This window comes from Stegostoma tigrinum, chromosome 10 (assembly GCF_030684315.1).
Source record: "Stegostoma tigrinum isolate sSteTig4 chromosome 10, sSteTig4.hap1, whole genome shotgun sequence".
Lineage (NCBI taxonomy): Eukaryota > Metazoa > Chordata > Chondrichthyes > Orectolobiformes > Stegostomatidae > Stegostoma > Stegostoma tigrinum.
The window spans coordinates 33,908,904-33,925,620 of record NC_081363.1 but is presented as its reverse complement, the minus strand read 5'-3'; the positions used below and the strand labels follow the sequence as shown (position 1 = coordinate 33,925,620).

The 16,717-nt window shown below is 41.4% G+C and overlaps 1 protein-coding gene across 2 annotated transcripts in view; it reads left to right on the top strand.

The window, feature by feature from the left end:
- The window catches only part of mdga2a (MAM domain containing glycosylphosphatidylinositol anchor 2a), an 871,663-nt gene that overhangs the window by 728,420 nt on the left and 126,526 nt on the right, over nucleotides 1–16,717 (top strand). For both annotated transcript variants that reach the window (XM_048538415.2, XM_048538414.2), the window contains one exon: nucleotides 10,258–10,438. In XM_048538415.2, the coding sequence (XP_048394372.1) occupies nucleotides 10,258–10,438 (181 nt within the window). The remainder of the gene's footprint in view (nucleotides 1–10,257; nucleotides 10,439–16,717) is intronic.

Below are 16,717 nucleotides of genomic sequence, written 5' to 3'. Positions count from 1 at the left end.
ACAGCTCGCTGCCTTGGAATGGCGGCCAACACCATCAATGTCTCATTACATCCCAGAAATGATCTCCTACAACCTCTTCCATCAGGCAGAAGGTACAGAAGGCTGAACATATGCATGAGCACGTTCAGAAACAGCTTCTTCCCATCTGTTATCAGACTGTTGAATGGACCCCAGCCTCAAAAAAAATAACCTGCAGTGTAACTTGTATGCTTCTAAGTCTTTTTGATCTGTACTTCTTTTGCTGCCTGTGATCTGCCTGTACCGCTCTTAAACAAAGCTTTTCACTGTATTTCTGTACTCATGACAATAAAATCAATCAGTCAGCCATGTGTGTGTGTGTGTGTGTGTGTGTGTGTGTGTGTGTGTGTGTGTGTGTGTGTGAATGAATGTATATTGTGGCGGGGTCACCTGTAGTGCAACATGAACGCAAGATCACAGTTGGGGCCATCCTCGTGGGCCCCGAACTTTGCTATCAGCCTCTGCTCGGTGAATCTGCATTGTTGTGGATCCCGGAGTCCACCTTGGAGGGCAAGATCCAAGGCCAATTGTCCTTGACTGTTGAAGTGTTCCCCCTTGGAGAAGGAACATCCCTGTTTGGTGATTGCCGTGTGGTGTCCATCCACCCGTTGTCGTAGCATCTGCCAGTGTACCGTGCCTCAGGACAGCCTTGCCTGCAGCATATGAGATAGACAACATTGGCCGAGTAGCATGAGTGTCTGCTGTACACATGGTGGGTGGTGTTCGCACTTGTAATGATAGAATCCATGTCAATGATCTGGCACACCTTGCAGAGCTTGTTATGGCAGGGTTGTATAGTTTTGTGGTCAATGTAGTCCTGAAGGCTGGGTAGAATGCTGTGAACTATGTTCTGTTTAAGGTTTGGCAGTTGTTTGAAGATGAGAAGTGGGGGCATAGGGAAGATCTTGGCGTGGTGTTCATCATCATTGACAATGTGTTGAAGTCTACGAAGAACATGATGCAGTTTCTCCACTCCCGGGAAATACTGGACATTGAACAGTATCCTACTGGTGGTATCCCATGTCTGTCTTCTGAGGGATCGTTACAATTTTTGCTGTGGCCCATCAGACCAGGCGATCGACAAGTAGTGCATCATAACTCATTCTTATGACCGTGTCCCTCAACACCTTCAGGCGTCTGTCACATTCTTCCTCATCTGACCAGATCCTGTGTAATGCGCAGAGAATGCCTTTTTTGACGGGTTTTGGGTAGAAGCTAGAGAAGTGCAATATTGTGTGAAAAAAGAACAAAGAACAAAGAAAATGACAACGCAGGAACAGGCCCTTCGGTCCTCCAAGCCTGCGCTGATCGAGATCCTCTGTCTAAACCTGTCATCTATTTTCTCAGGGTCTGTATCCCTTTGCTCCCTGCCCATCCATGTTCCTGTCCAGATACATCTTAGAAGACACTACCGTGTCTGTGTCTACCACCTCCGCTGGCAAAATGCGTTCCGGGCACCCACCACCCTCTGTGTAAAGAACTTACCACGTATATCTCCCTTAAACTTTCCTCCTCTCACTTTGAACTCATGACCGCTAGTAATTGAGTCCCCCGCTCTGGGAAAAAGCTTTTTGCTATCCACTCTGTCTATACTCCTCATCATTTTGTAGACCTCAATCTGGTCCCCCCTCAATCTCCGTCTTCCTAATGAAAATAACCCTAATCTACTCAACCTTTCTTGATAGCTAGTGCCCTTCATATCAGACAGCATCCTGGTGAACCTCCTCTGCACTCTCTCCGAAGCATCCACATCCTTCTGGTAATGTGGCGACCAGAACTGTACACAGTACACTACTTGTGGCTGAACCAAAGTCTTATACAACTGCAACATGACCTTTCAACTCTTGTTCTCAATACCCCGTCCAATGAAGGAAAGCATGCCATATGCCTTCTTGACCACACTATTGACCTGCGTTGCCACCTTCAGGGAACAATGGACCTGAACACCCAGATCTCTCTGCACATCATTTTTCCCCAGGACTTTTCTATTTACTGTCTGGTTCACTCTTGAATTAGATCTTCCAAAATATATCACCTCGCATTTGCCTGGATTGAACTCCATCTACGATTTACCTGCCCAATTCTCCAATCTGTCTATATTCTGCTGTAATCTCTGACAGACCCCTTCACTATCTGCTAGCCCACCAATCTTCGAGGTGAGGTAATCTGTTGACAGGCGGTAGAGTGCTGTTTTGAGGTATCCATCTTTGATGGAAATGCATGTGTCCAAGAATGAAACCAATTCTAAAGAGTAGTCCATCGGGAAGTCTGATGATGGGATGAAACTTGTTGACATAGCTATGTAGTTGTTTTATTGATTCCTCACTATGAGCCCAAAAGAAGGAAATATCATCCATGTATCTGGTGTATAGGATTGGTCAAAGGTCCTGCACAGTAAAGAATTCTTGTTCAAATTTGTGCAAGTAAACATTGGCATTTTGGGGTGCAAAACTGGTCCCCATGACTGTTCCATGTGTCTGAATGTAGAACTCCATTATTTAGCCAATACTCTATCCATGCTAATATGCAATTTCCAAAATCATGGCCTCCTGTCTCATTGAATAGCCTAAAGTGTGGTACCTTATCAAAAGCCTTTGGAGGATAAAATGTAGTGCATTGCCACGTCCCCTTTATTTATCCTGCTTGTTACCTCCTCAATAAATTTGTCATGTATGATTTCCCCTTCATGAAGCTATGTGGACTCTGCTCGATCATATTATATATTTTTAAGTGCTTTTTCATTACATTCTTGAAAATTGACTTTAAAATTTCCCAATAACAGATGTTGGGTAGCTGACCTTGTCTCTCCTTCTTGAATATGGATGTTGCATTAACAGTTTTCTCAGCCTCCAAGACTTTTCCAGACTTTAAGGATTCGAGGAAGATCTCTACAGCATCCACCATCTCAGTGGCTGCTTCTTTTATTGTCTCACTGTGCATCCCATCAGGTCCAGGGAAATTAATAGTCTCTAGCCTCATTAGTTTCCCTAGTACTTCTTTTGTGATATCTATTGCTTTTATTTCCTATACTCCTTTTGCTCCTTGATTGTTTAGTAGTTGTGGAATGCTATTACAATCTACTAATATAGAACACAGAACAGTATAGGAAAGTACAGGCCCTTCGGCCCACAATGTTGTGCCGAACTTTTACACTATTCTTAAGATCTATCTAACCTCCACCCCTATCTTATACTTTCATCCATATGCCTATCTAATAGTCACTTAAATGTCCCTAATGAGGCCAACTCCACTACTCTCTCCAGCAATGCATTCCATGCCCCGACCACTCTCTGAGTAAAGAACCTACCTCTGATGTCTCCCTTATATCTACCTCCACTCACTTTAAAACTATGGCCCCTCATAATAGCTACCTCCACCCTAGGAAAAAGTCTCTGGCTGTCCACTTTATCTCTCCTGCTGATCATTTTGTGCACTTCTATCAAGTCACCTCTCCTCCTTCGTCATTCTAAAGAGAAAAGCCCTAGCTCTCTCAACCTTTCCTCGTGAGACCTTCTCTCCATTCCAGGCAACATCCTGGAAAATCTTCTCTGCACCTTTTCCAATGCTTCCACTTCTTTCCTGTAATGAGGTGACCAGAACAGGACACAATATTCCAGATGTGGCCAAACCAGGCTTTCGTATAGCTGGGGCATAACTTCAATGCACTTGAACTCAATCCCTCTGTTAATGAAAGCTGACACACCATACGCCTTCTTTACAACTCTGTCCACCTGGGTGGCAGCTTTCAGGGAACTGTGGACATGAAACCCAAGATCTCTTTGCTCCTCCACACTGCCAAGAATCTTTCCGTTAATCGTGTATTCTGCATTCAAATTTTTCCTTCCAAAATGAATCACCTCACACTTTTCAGGGTTAAACTCCATCTGCCACTTCTCAGCCCAGATCTGCATCCTGTCAATATCCCTTTGTAACCTAGAAAAGCCCTCCACACTGTCCACAACTCGACCCATCTTCATACTGTCACTGTGAAGACTTATACAAAATACTTATGCAAATATTCATTCTCTGCCATTTTCTGGTTTGTCATTATTATTTATCCAGATTCATCAATAATTGTGCATAATTACCCAATTTTTTGTTTCCTTTTCTGTTTTTTTGAACAAAGACATTACATTGCCAGTTTTCCAATCCTCAGGGAAGACTGCTACCAGTTCTTTAAATATCTCTGTATCTATTTATTTTCACATCCTAACTGGCATCCCGACAGATCCAGGGTAATTATCAGTCTTTAACCCATTAATTTCCCTATTACATTTCCTCAATAATAGTTAATATGTTTATTTCATCACTTCCTCTCACCCCTTGAGTGTTTATTATTGTTAGAATGCTATTGTGACTGAGGAAAAGCATTTCTTCAAATTGGCTGCCATTTCCTTGGTTCTCAATTACTATTTATCCAGCCTCATGCTCCTGTGTTAACCTTGGCCTCTTTTTGTTTAAAGAAGCTCTGGCCTTCTGTTTTATGCTACTTGCTAGTTAGCTTTCATAGATTATCTTTGCTTGCTTTGTTTTTATTTAGTTATCTATTGTTGTTTTTAGAAACTTTCTTAGGTCTCTGTAACAAAGACGAGTGGTAAGACATTGTATGCACTTTTTTAAAATTTCATATTATCATTAACTTCCCTGATTAACAAAGGCTGGTTATCCCTTCCCAGAATCCTCCTTTCTCACGAGGATATATAATATAATGAGCCATGAGCTATTTTCTTAAACATCTCCATTGCTTCTAAATCAGCTTTGCTGCTAAACTCTTTCCCCAGTTAATCCTGGCCAGCTCTCCACTCGCTCTTTGATAATTACTCTTATTTAAGTTTAGCACAGTTGTTTCGAGTCCAAGTTTTTTCTCTCTTAAACTGAATGCTAAATTCTACCCTGTTGTGCCCCCTGTTTCCTGGGGCCTCTTTTACCCTGGCATTTTTTTTAACCTGTCTCATGAGACATTACCAGATCCAAGGTATTCTGATCCTTGGTTTTGATCCACAGCATTTTTAAGAAACTGTTCCAAGTACTCTTAATGAATATTTTAAGGGGTGACTAATTTTATTGTCTACCTTAATGAGCGCAGGAATCAGGATTTATTCTTTCATACTTACTCTCATAATGACTGGCATTGATTTTTCTTTGGCGCTTGTCAGTAAATTATATCCGAACCTTTAATATGGGGTTGACAGCTTATTTTTTTTGTTGTTGACCATTCAGATCTGCTTCATTGTGATTAATAACTCAACATTGTGGCTACAGCACCGCACACAGGCATAATATGTTTGTCATCGCTTTATGCATTTCATGACCTATGTAGGACGTACACAAAATTAAGTAGGAAATTGTTACCTAATTTATCAAAATTTTTGTTTATAATAAAGATGAACCGCACTCTAACCTTTTAAGCAGAATCATAATGCCCACTCATTCAAAATAATTGAGGTTTGGGGCTATTTAGTCGATCAAACAAATGTAGATAAAAGTTCTTGAACTGTTCAATTCCCCATATGTATGAAGTTGTACCACATGCACAGTCTGGTTTGTCTCTTAACAGGGAAGCGCATACCCATGAAATTATAATATTTGATGAAGCAATAAACAGTAATTGAATTCTGAGCTGACAGTTGTTTTACTGAAGGCAGGGGAACTTTTAAATACAAAATGCACTGGCTCCAAATTCTCCAGCTTTATATATGGTCTCACTTACTTTAACCAAACAGGCTTCATTTGTCCCAAAGGAAAGCCTGAGCTTCTTTAGAACCCAGACAAGCAAACTACTTCAACTGGGAAGCTGACATTGGCACATTCCCTCAATCCTACTGCTGAATTTTCAAAAATTTAAAATCTGCCACATTTCATGTCAAAATGAGCATTGTAACAATTTTCAGTAGCTAGAGAGCATGCACCCTGTTATGGAATCCTCATGCCATTGCTTGTGGGAATGCTTTGCCAGCATCCCAACCATGTCTCATAAACGTGAGTGAATATTTTGAGGAAATAACCAAGGAGATTGATGAGGGCTGAGCATGAGATGTTATTTTCATGAACTTTAATAAAACCTTTGACAAATTTCTGTAAAGAAGACTCATTAGCAAAGTTAGATCACGTAGGATTCAGGGTGAGCTTGCCAATTGGATACAAGATTGACTTAACAGCAGGAGACAACGAATGATGATGGAGAGTTGTTTTTTGAACTGAAGGCCTGTGACATGCATTGTTTCACAGGGGTTGGTGCTGGGTCCATTTTTGCTCGTCATAAATAAATTTAAAAATAATATATTTATGTATTAATTATATATTTATACTTATATATATAAATAATTTAGATGAGATTTTCGGAAGCATGGCAGTAAGTTTGCAGATGACTCCAAGGTTTGTAGTATAGTGGACAGTGAAGAAGGTTAGCTAAGATTACAAAGCAATCTTGATCAATTATGTCAACTGGCTGAAGAGTGACAAATGGAGTTGAATTTGGATACATGCAAGGTCTTGCATTTTGGTAAAACAAACAAAGGCAAGACCTATACAATTAAAAGTAGGGATTTAGGGTTTTTATAATTAAGTCACAGGATGGCGGCTAGGCCAACATTTATTCCCCATCCCTATCTACCTCGGGCAGTTAAGAGCCAAGCAAATTGCTATGGACCTGGAGTCATATGTAGACCAGACTTGGTAAGGCGGTTTCCTTCCCTATAGGGCATTAGTAAACCAGATATGTTTATCATGGTCATCATAAGAATCCTAATTCTAGATTTTTATTGAATTCAAATTCTAACATCTGTTGTGGTGAGACTCGAATCCAGGTCCCCAGCTCTTTACCTGGGCCTCCGAATTAACAGTCCAGTTTTAATACCATTAGGCCATCACCTAGGACAGAGAGACTGAGGCATTCGGGTTCATAATTGTACGAGATTTGCATGACAAGTGGACGGGGTGGTTAAGAAGTAATATACTATGCCATCATGAACTTGTGCAGGATGTTAGTGAGGCCTTTTCTGGAGGACCATGTCCAGTTCTAGTCTCCCTGTTATGAGAAGGAGACTTAAATTGGAGAGGCTCAGAAGAGATTTACTAGAATGTTGCCAGAAATGGAGGGTTTGAGTTGTAAGGAGGGCCTGGATCGGCTGGAACTTTTTTCGCTGGAGCGAACGTGTTTGAGGGTTGACCTTATAGAGGTTTAGAACAGAAAAGTACAGCACAGTACAAGCCTTTCGGCCCACAGTGTTGTGCCGTGGGTTTATAAAAGCATATTTAAAATTTTATGACTTTAGAACCTGTATTCTGAGACAGTAACCTTAAAATTGTTTTTTTTTCTGAATAATTCATCCCCAGAATGAAAGTGTTATTGGCATGATCAACATTTGCCCATCCCACATTGCAATTATAAGGGGGTCTTTTCCCATTGCTTCTGTGCTTGTGATGAAGGTGCTGCCATAGTGTTGTAATGATGTGGAAGTGCTGGTCTTGGAATGAGGTGGGCAAGGTCAGAAGTCATTCCACTAATTTATAGTCCAACAGGTTTATTTGAAGTCAGAAGCTTTTGGAGTGCTGCTCCTTTGTCAAGTGAAGTGTTGTTAAGTATAGAGTTCTGGAGTTTTGATTCAGCAATGGTGAAGTACTATATGTTCAAGTCACAAAGCTGGATAACCTAGAAGTGATGGTGTTGCATGTGTCTAGATGGTAAGGTCATGGGTTCAGAAGGTCATGCTACAGAAACCTTGATAAGTTGCTGCATTGCACCCTCTAGATGCTACACACATACTCCACTGGGAGGGAGAATGTTTCCTTCTGATGATAGATGGGATGTCAATCAACTGAGCTCCTTTGTTCTAAACTTGTGCAGAACTTCTTGAATGAGTTTAGAACTATAACCATCCAGGTATGTGAAGAATATTCCACCACACTCCAGACTCGTTAGAAACTGAAAGAACTGTGGATGCTACATATCAGAAATGAAAACAGAAATTGCTGGAAAAGCCCAGTACGTCTGGCAGCATCTGTGGAGTGAAATCAGAATTACTGCTTCAGGTTGAGTGACCCTCAGATCTGATGGTAGCTAGGAAAGTAAAAACCAAAAGAACTGTAGATGCTGTAAATCAGAAGCAAAAATATAAACTGCTGGAAAAGCTCAGCAGGTCCAACAACATTCATGGAGAGAAACCAGAGCCAACGTCTTGTCTCGAGAGATCTCTCTCCAGAACTTCTGAGAAAGGACCAGGCTTGTTAAACTTCTCTCCATGTATTTAAATACATTGCAGGTTGATCTCACTGTTTTAATTCCTATTTGAATGGCTACCTGTTGATCACGGCTAGTTCTCCAGCTCATTTTGGGCATCTGAATATATGTCTCCAGTCTCTGCATCATTCTTTGCACTCCTCCAATTTTGGCCATTTGGGTATCACCAATTTCCTGGCCCTATCATTTATATTTGTCCATCTCTTCTGTTAAGCATAGAAGGTTGAAGGTAATCTTATAGAGATTTATCAAAATCATGAAGGGCATGGACAAGGTGAATAACAAGTGTCTTTTCCCTGGGGTGGGAGAGTTCAAAACTAGGGGGGTGTATTTTTAAGCTGTGCGGAGAAGGTTTTAACAAGGATGCCAAGTACAACATTTTTGCACAGAGAGTGTTTAGTGTGTGGAGTGAACTGGCAGACGATGCGGTGGATACAGGTACAGTTCCAGCATTTAAAAGACATTTGGGTAAGTACATGAAAAGGAAAGATTTGGGGAGATATGGGTCAAATGCAGGCAAGTGGGACTAGTTTAATTTGGGAGCACGGCCGGTGTGGATAAGTTGGGCAGAAGGGTCTGTTTCCATGCAATATGACTCTGATTTGAAGTACGTAAAGTCATGTAATTCAGTTCCTGCCAAGATCTCAACTCTTAACTTTCTTCCTTTCCTGCTGTGCTTGATCATGTAAAACCAAGCACCGTCTCAGTGCCCAAGTTAGACCAGAGCTGACCCATTGACTCTATATCCCATTCACCAAAACAGTGACGTACTTTCATTGCTGCCACGTTACCTCAATGCAGCTATTGCCAGTCACCTCATAAATTGTTAAATCCTTACATTACCTGAAGTCTCAAATTTCAGAACACTTCTTATTTCCCAATGTTCTTCAATGTGTACTCCTGTTCAAACAAAGTTCTGCAGCTTACAACCTCACTCCTTGTGTTGCTGGTTTCCATGTGCTTCCCATCTTCCAGCACACCTTTTACATAACAAAACATCATTGTGAGCTTCACAGACAAAATGAAGCAAAATTTGATACTGTGTCAGAGCCAATGGCCTAAAGCATCAAAGAGGTAAGTTTAAAGCAATGTCTTGAAGAGAGGAAGGGAGTTGGAGACGAAGACAGGCCTGGAGAGGAATTCCATAGGATAGGCCCAGGTAGCTAAAAGCACAGTCACCAATATTAGAGGGATTAAAACCAAGGCCCCTTAAAACAAGTGAATTGAAGGAGAGGAGATGAATCTCTCAGATTCAGTGAAAATTTCATAATTGAGGGATCGTCTAACTGTGATGCATTGTAGTTAGGTCAGTGAGCACAGGGTAATGAGGGAACAAGATTTTGAACAAGTCAGAACTGAAATGAAGTTTTAAATGATTTGAAGTTTACAATTCTTACAATGTGGAATGCCAATTAGGAGTACATTGCAATAATCAGGAGAAGAAGAAATGGTCTGGGTGATCATTTCTGAAGAAGCCATACTGGACTTAAAATGTTATCTCTGTTTTTCTCAATCCATTACATATTGCCAATCCTGCTGTGTTTTTTCAATATGCTTCTTGTTCCTTTTAGATTCCCAGAGTCCACCTTCATTTCAGTAGTCAGGCCTAGAAGTAATACAAGCATGGGTACCTTTGCAATTGCCTTCAGCCTTCCATACCAGCCTCTTTGGTCTTCTTAATCTGTTTTTCTGCGACCCCGCCATTATAGCTTGTGTGCGTCCTGCAGCACCTCCCAGGTGCATGTTTCACTGCCTCTCCATCGAGATTTGAAAATCATCCTACCAGATAAATATAGATTTATCTCTGAGAAATTTGGCTCAGCTTCGACTTGTTCTTGATTCTGAGTTTTAGTGAAACAGAAAATTTTGACATTTATTAATGCCAAATTCAGGTGTTTTTTTTCACTTCTTGTCAGTTTTCTGAATGATGCTGACAACAAAAAGTCTGTTGAAGTGATTCCCGGTTTCCTGATCAGTGTTATTGCTCACTTTATTTTCAGACTGGCCAACAGCGTTGGTGGGAACAAGAAATTTCGATGAATGCTATGATCCAATCAGGAGAATTAATCACACACAACCTGACTGAACTACTGAAGCCTGAGGCCTATGAAGTTCGCTTGACACCGATCACACGATTTGGAGAAGGTGATTCCACCATTCGAGTCATTAAGTACACTGATGGTAAGAATTTTTACTAAGAGATATTTGAAAATTTTGTAAATTCTCCAGAGATAAGTTACTTGAGATAAATTCAGGAATATGTCAGCGTGTTTAATATTTTACAATATATAATTTATGAACATATCCTTTGATTCTACAGGGCATTGTTTACAGCTTTTAGGAAGGAATTCATATAGCACTGACATAGCCTTTTCATACCTTGCTTTTTATATGCTGGAAAGGTCTTTGATTCAATATAATTACTTAGATTCGGATCTTGATCTAATTTGATAAAACTGCAAGACAGTCCAGTCAGCCTGTTAATGTTAACTAATTTTAAGACACGCAATAGAACACTTGAGAATCTTGTCAAAAAGATTTCGAACTCTATGTTGTAAGCAAACCAATGGCCTATAAGATAAAGTGAAGTAGAAAATGTACTACACTGATTCTTTTTTTAAGATCGTCCTGTATTTGTTTATACAATAACTTATACATTCTCCCAGTGGTCCATGTAGTCAAGATATGTTGAGATTTAGCCCAGGGTTTTGTGACAATTGGAGATGGCTGAGAGGTAGGTGGAGCAAAAGAATAATGGTAAAATGGCTTCAGGAGGGAAACCTGATGTGTTCCTGCTGTTGGGGAGGGTAGTTCCCACAGGAGGTCATTCTGGCAGGTAGAAAGCATAATTAAAGGCAATGGGAAGGTAAATATACCTGCTAAACAGTTGGGCCATGAAAAGCTACTTTACTAGAGATTTTATATTTTGGAGCATGAGAAAACAGGGCTTCATCTTTGCCAGCTCTAAGGAAGTGAATGTTCAAGGTTTCATCAAAGATTTGTAGCCCAGCCTGTGAGTGAGTTTGTTGACTTGCTCACTGAGGTGGTTTGTCCTCATTCAGACATTTCATCACCATGCTAGGTGACGTCATCAGTGAGGCCTCTGATGAAGCGATGTTATTCTACTCTGCTTGGAATTTATACTATATGGTCCATTACAGTGAATACTGTCATTTCAGGGTTTTGATCTGTAAGGGTTTATATATGGGTCCAATTCTACGTGTTTGTTGAGTGCATTACTGGTGGAGAACCATGCCTCTAGGAATTCCTGTGTGTGTTTACTCTTGGCTTGGGCTACTATGGTTACATTGCCCTAGTTAAACTGATGGCCTTCATTAAAAACCGAAAGAACTGCGGATGCTGTAAATCTGTATTCTGAGGAAGGGTCACTGGACACAAAACATTAACTCTGTTTTCTCCTTCACAGATGCTGCCAGACCTGATGACCTTCATTTTCTGAGTGTACTGGTATTAAGGAGAGTTTGTTGTGCAGTTTTGTTGCTGGTTGACGTTCATGCATTCTGATGGCTAGTTTACTTCCTGTCTGTCCGACGCAATGTTTGTGGCGGTCATTGCATGGTATTTTGGAAACTATCTTCTGACAACGAGACTCCTGCAACCACTAGAGCTCATAGTAGTGCACAAGCCCACAGCCACTCTATGACAAACACTCACAAGGATTAAAGACCCCGTTCCCACAACATGCAGAACCAATGTGGTTTATAAAATACCTTGCAATGACTGCCACAAACATTACATCAGACAGACAGGAAGGAAACTAGACATCAGAATACATGAACATCAGCTAGCAGCAAAATGACACAACAAACTCTCCTTAACATCAATACACTCAGACAATGAAGGCCATCAGTTTAACTGGGGCATGGTAAGAGTAGTAGCCCAAGCCAAACATAAACACATACAGGAATTCCTAGAGGCATGGTTCTCAATGCATAATGCAATCAACAAATGTAGAATTGGGCCCCATATACAAACCCATACAGATCAAAACTGGAAATGACATGACTCACCATAACAGACCGGACAGTATAAGTTCTCAGTGGAGTAGAATAACATCCCTTCATTGGAGGATCCACCAATGTTATCACCTAGCACGGGGATGAATTGTCTGAACCAAACCATGCCAGCTCGGTGAGCAGGTCAACAATCTCAAGTGGATGTTCGATTGAAGATCGGTTGTTACTATAGTTAGCAACCATTGTAAGTGGTAGCTGTAGGGAGGGTGAAAAAGAGTAGGCAGTGGCTATACCAGCCCGGAGGCTAACCAAATCTGACTGGCACAATGGAGGTATTCTGATTGAGTGTTCTCTCTGGCTTAGCAGTTGTATGCTTGGAGTTTGGCGTTCAAGGCCCTGAGAACTGATTGCAACAATTTTCAATATACCCCTTTCAGTAAGATCATGAGATCCTTAGTTAGGAGCATCATAGAGGGAAGATGTTGCAGCCATGGGAACAGGACTGCAGCACTCAGGCAGCAAGATCAGGGGCTGGAAGGACAAAAAAGGCACAGACTTGTGAACTACCAGCCTCTTGCATAGAACACACCACCCATCAGAAATGTTTTATTTTCAAAGCCCTGCTTTCCACAAATGCTGGAGCAGCAGTGTCGCCAAAGATTGTGTCTCTCCAGTGAGACCATACAATGTGATGGGAGAAGATCCAAGACCAATGGGAAGTGGTACACTCCCCAGGCTGTAGTGATTCAGTCGGTTGTACTGAATCTCTACACCTCAGGATCATTCCCAGAATCCATTATTGATATCTATGGAATCAAGTATTCTGTAGCTCATTCCCCCCATTAAGGTTCCGCATTAAGCAATGTTCTATTGAAGAGGGATAATGGGAACTGCAGATGCTGGAGAATCCAAGATAACAAAGTGTGGAGCTGGATGAACACAGCAGGCCAAGCAGCATCATAGGAGCACAAAAGCTGACGTATTGGGCCTAGACCCTTCATCAGAAAAGGGGGATGGGGACAGGGTTCTGAAATAAATAGGGAGAGAGAGGGAGGTGGACCGGAGATGGATAGAGGAGAAGAGAGATCCCCTGAGGTTTGTCCGGAGGGAGGAGAGTAACTTCTTCATGTTACCCTCCTTCCTCCAGCCCAACCTCAGGGGATCTCTCTTGTCCTCCATCCATCTTCACTTCGTCTTCCCCCCTCTCCCTATTTATTTCAGAATCCTCTCCCCATCCCCCTCTCTGATGAAGGGTCTAGGCCCGAAACGTCAGCTTTTGTGCTCCTCAGATGCTGCTTGGCCTGTTGTGTTCATCCAGCTTCACACTACGCAGTCCAATCTTGTGTTACAATCAGTTCCCTTTTCATTCTTCTAAACTCTAGTGAATACAGGCCCAGTCAAACCAGTCTTTCAACCAGTCAAACCGGTTACCAGTGGTGTGCCACAAGGATCTGTTTTGGGACCACTGCTGTTTGTCATTTTTATAAATGACTTGGACGCAGGCATAAGTGGGTGGGTTAGTAAGTTTGCAAATGACACTGAAGTTGGTGCACTGGTGGACAGTGTGGAAGAATGTTGCAGGTTGCAGGGAGACTTGGATAAACTGCAGAATTGGGCTGAAAGGTGGCAAATGGAGTTCAATGCAAATAAATGTGAGGTGATTCACTTGGGAAAAATAATAAGAAGGCAGAATAATGGGTCAATGGAAAGATTCTTGGTTGTGTGGATGTGCAGAGGGATCTTGGTGTCCATGTACATAGATCCTTGAAAGTTGCCACCCAGGTTGATAGTGCTGTTAAGAAGGCTTACTGTGTGTTAGGTTTTATTGTTGGAGGGATTGAGTTTTGGAGCCGTGATGTCATGCTGCGACTGTACAAAACGCTAGTGCGGCCTCACTTGGAATATTGTGTACAGTTCTGGTCACCCCATTATAGGAAGGATGTGGAAGTATTGGAAAAGATGCAGAGGAGATTTACCAGGATGTTGCCTGGTCTGGAGCGAAGGTCTTATGAGGAAAGGCTGAGGGACTTAGGTCATTGGAGAGAAGAAGGCTGAGAGGGGATTTAATCGAGACATAAAGATGATCAGAGGATTAGTTAGGGTGGACAGCGAGAGTCTTTTTTCGAGGATGATGACGTTGGCTTGTACGAGGGGGCATAGCTGCAAATTGAGGGGTGATAGATTTAAGACAGATGTCAGATGCAGGTTCTTTACTCAGAGAGTGGTAAGGGTGTGGAATGCCCTGCCTGCCAATGTAGTTAACTAAACCACATTAGGGGCATTTAAATGCTCCTTGGATAAGCATATGGATGATGATGGGATAGTGTAAGGGGAGGGGCTTAGATTAGTTCACAGGTCGGTACAACATCGAGGGCCAAAGGGCCTGTTCTGAGCTGTATTGCTTTATGTTCTATGCTCTATGTTCTTTCCTTTAGAATGCTCCTGCCATCCCCAATATGAGTCTATGAACTTTTGCTGCAGTCCCTCTATGGCAAGTATCTTCTATTAGGGAGGCCAAAACTATACAGTCCTATGTGTTTGTTAATGAACACCATCTAGCAACAAAAAACATGACCAATACTCACTCATCTCCATTCACATGGATAAGGGAAACCAGCAATTCAATTAGGACAACACCAGGATCCTAGCACAGGTCAAATAGAGACAAGCACAGGAATTCCTATAGGTGTGGCTCTCCACCAAGAAGGTCATCAACAAACATGTAGAGCTAGACGCTTTATATACACCACTGCGAAGAAAAACCGGAAATGAGTTCATCAAATCCAGTGGAACCCAGATTTTAAATAACAGGCGGGAAAACACAACAGCGCTTCATCAGAGTCTGCGGTGATGATGTTACCCAGCAGGGTAATGACACATCTGCGAACCGGTTCGGTGAACCAACCAACCACAGCATCCAGAACCTGAGCTACAGATATGCTCAAGAACCTTAGATATTCAAGACTTCACATGTAGTCTCACCAAGGCCCTGTATAACTGCAGTAAGACATACTTATTTCTGAACTCAAATTGTCCTGCAAAGAAGGCCAACATGCATATAGTTTTTAGGTTTCTTGCAAGTTTCCTCTCATATTCTATTTTCCCCTTCATGAGTGATCTTTTTGTCCTCTTTTGCTAAATTTTAATCCCTTCCCAATCCTCAGGCTTGTTGCTTTTTCTTGCAATTTTAAATACCTCCTATTTGAAACTAATGCTATTTCTACTTTCTTACTGTCTCCTCACTACTCCAATGCCATATTTACTTTAAGTCACATTTAACTTAATATTACATCAGCTTAATATTATGTGCTGCATCCACTTTGCCAGAAAAAATCAGGCCATTGATCCCTTTAAGGGTCCACAGCTAAATATGCAGAACAGTCGGCTGCTTGCCTCCTCTGCTATTTCTATCCAGACCTAATTCATTCCACTAGCTTATTGCCTCCTGTTGTTTCAAGGGAACAAAACTCCCTTTCATGCCCTTGTCACCCAGAGAAGCAGTATCAGTGAATCTTTGTGCTATGTTCAATTACTGGAACATAGGAAATAGGAGCTGTAAGAGGCCATTTGGCTTTTGAACCCACTCTGCCATTCAACTCGATCATGACTGATCTTGCACTTCAGCACCATTTTCCTGCAGTATCCCTGCAATCCTTAGTGCCTTTGGAGGGAAGAAAAGTCCGTATACCTCATTCCTAAATTGTACGCCTCTTGCTCTGAGACTGTGAATACTGATTCTAGACTCACCAGCCAGGGGAAACATTTCTGTGTTTCAGTGAGGTTGACTGTCATTCATCTACGCCCCCCCCATGACCCCCCAGATAATAGGTGAATGTGCCACTATTGAGCCAACAACTACTCTCAATAGCAACTGCTCCTTTGTCTGAATAATAATCAAATCTCTTGACTAGTGATCAAGTAATGTTCAGGCGTCAGGTTTACCTTTAAGCTCCAAGCTTCAAATTTGGTGTTGACTTTATCTGTAATAATCCATTTTATATCGTAGAACCATTAGAAAGAGGTTAGACTGTTTTTAAGTCTTTTCTATTTTACTTTCATACCATTCATGATCAAGGAAATAATTTAAAGGCATCATGTGCTCATTGAACATAAATTTATTGGCATTGTATAAAATAGACTGGATAAGGCTAAACCAATAATTGAAAAAATTCAGTCTGCAAAGAATGCCTTTAAATAAGGCCACAATAGATTGTTAGAGTCAAATTGCATGATCTTAATTCTCAATATTCAAAGGTTACATTCAGAAGACTACTGGAGTTGTAAGCAAAGAAGAGCTTGTGTTTTGTGTAGGAAAAAATAGACTTATATCAGGCTGGAACCCTCAAACCAAAAGCCAAGTTCATTGTCCTTCAAATAATCTCCAAACTGAGAACTTTGTTTAACAAATTACCCTGAGGCTTTTCATTCATGTGAAATGTATAATTTTTCTTACCCATGCTTCCTTATTTTGTGTTTTTTTAAT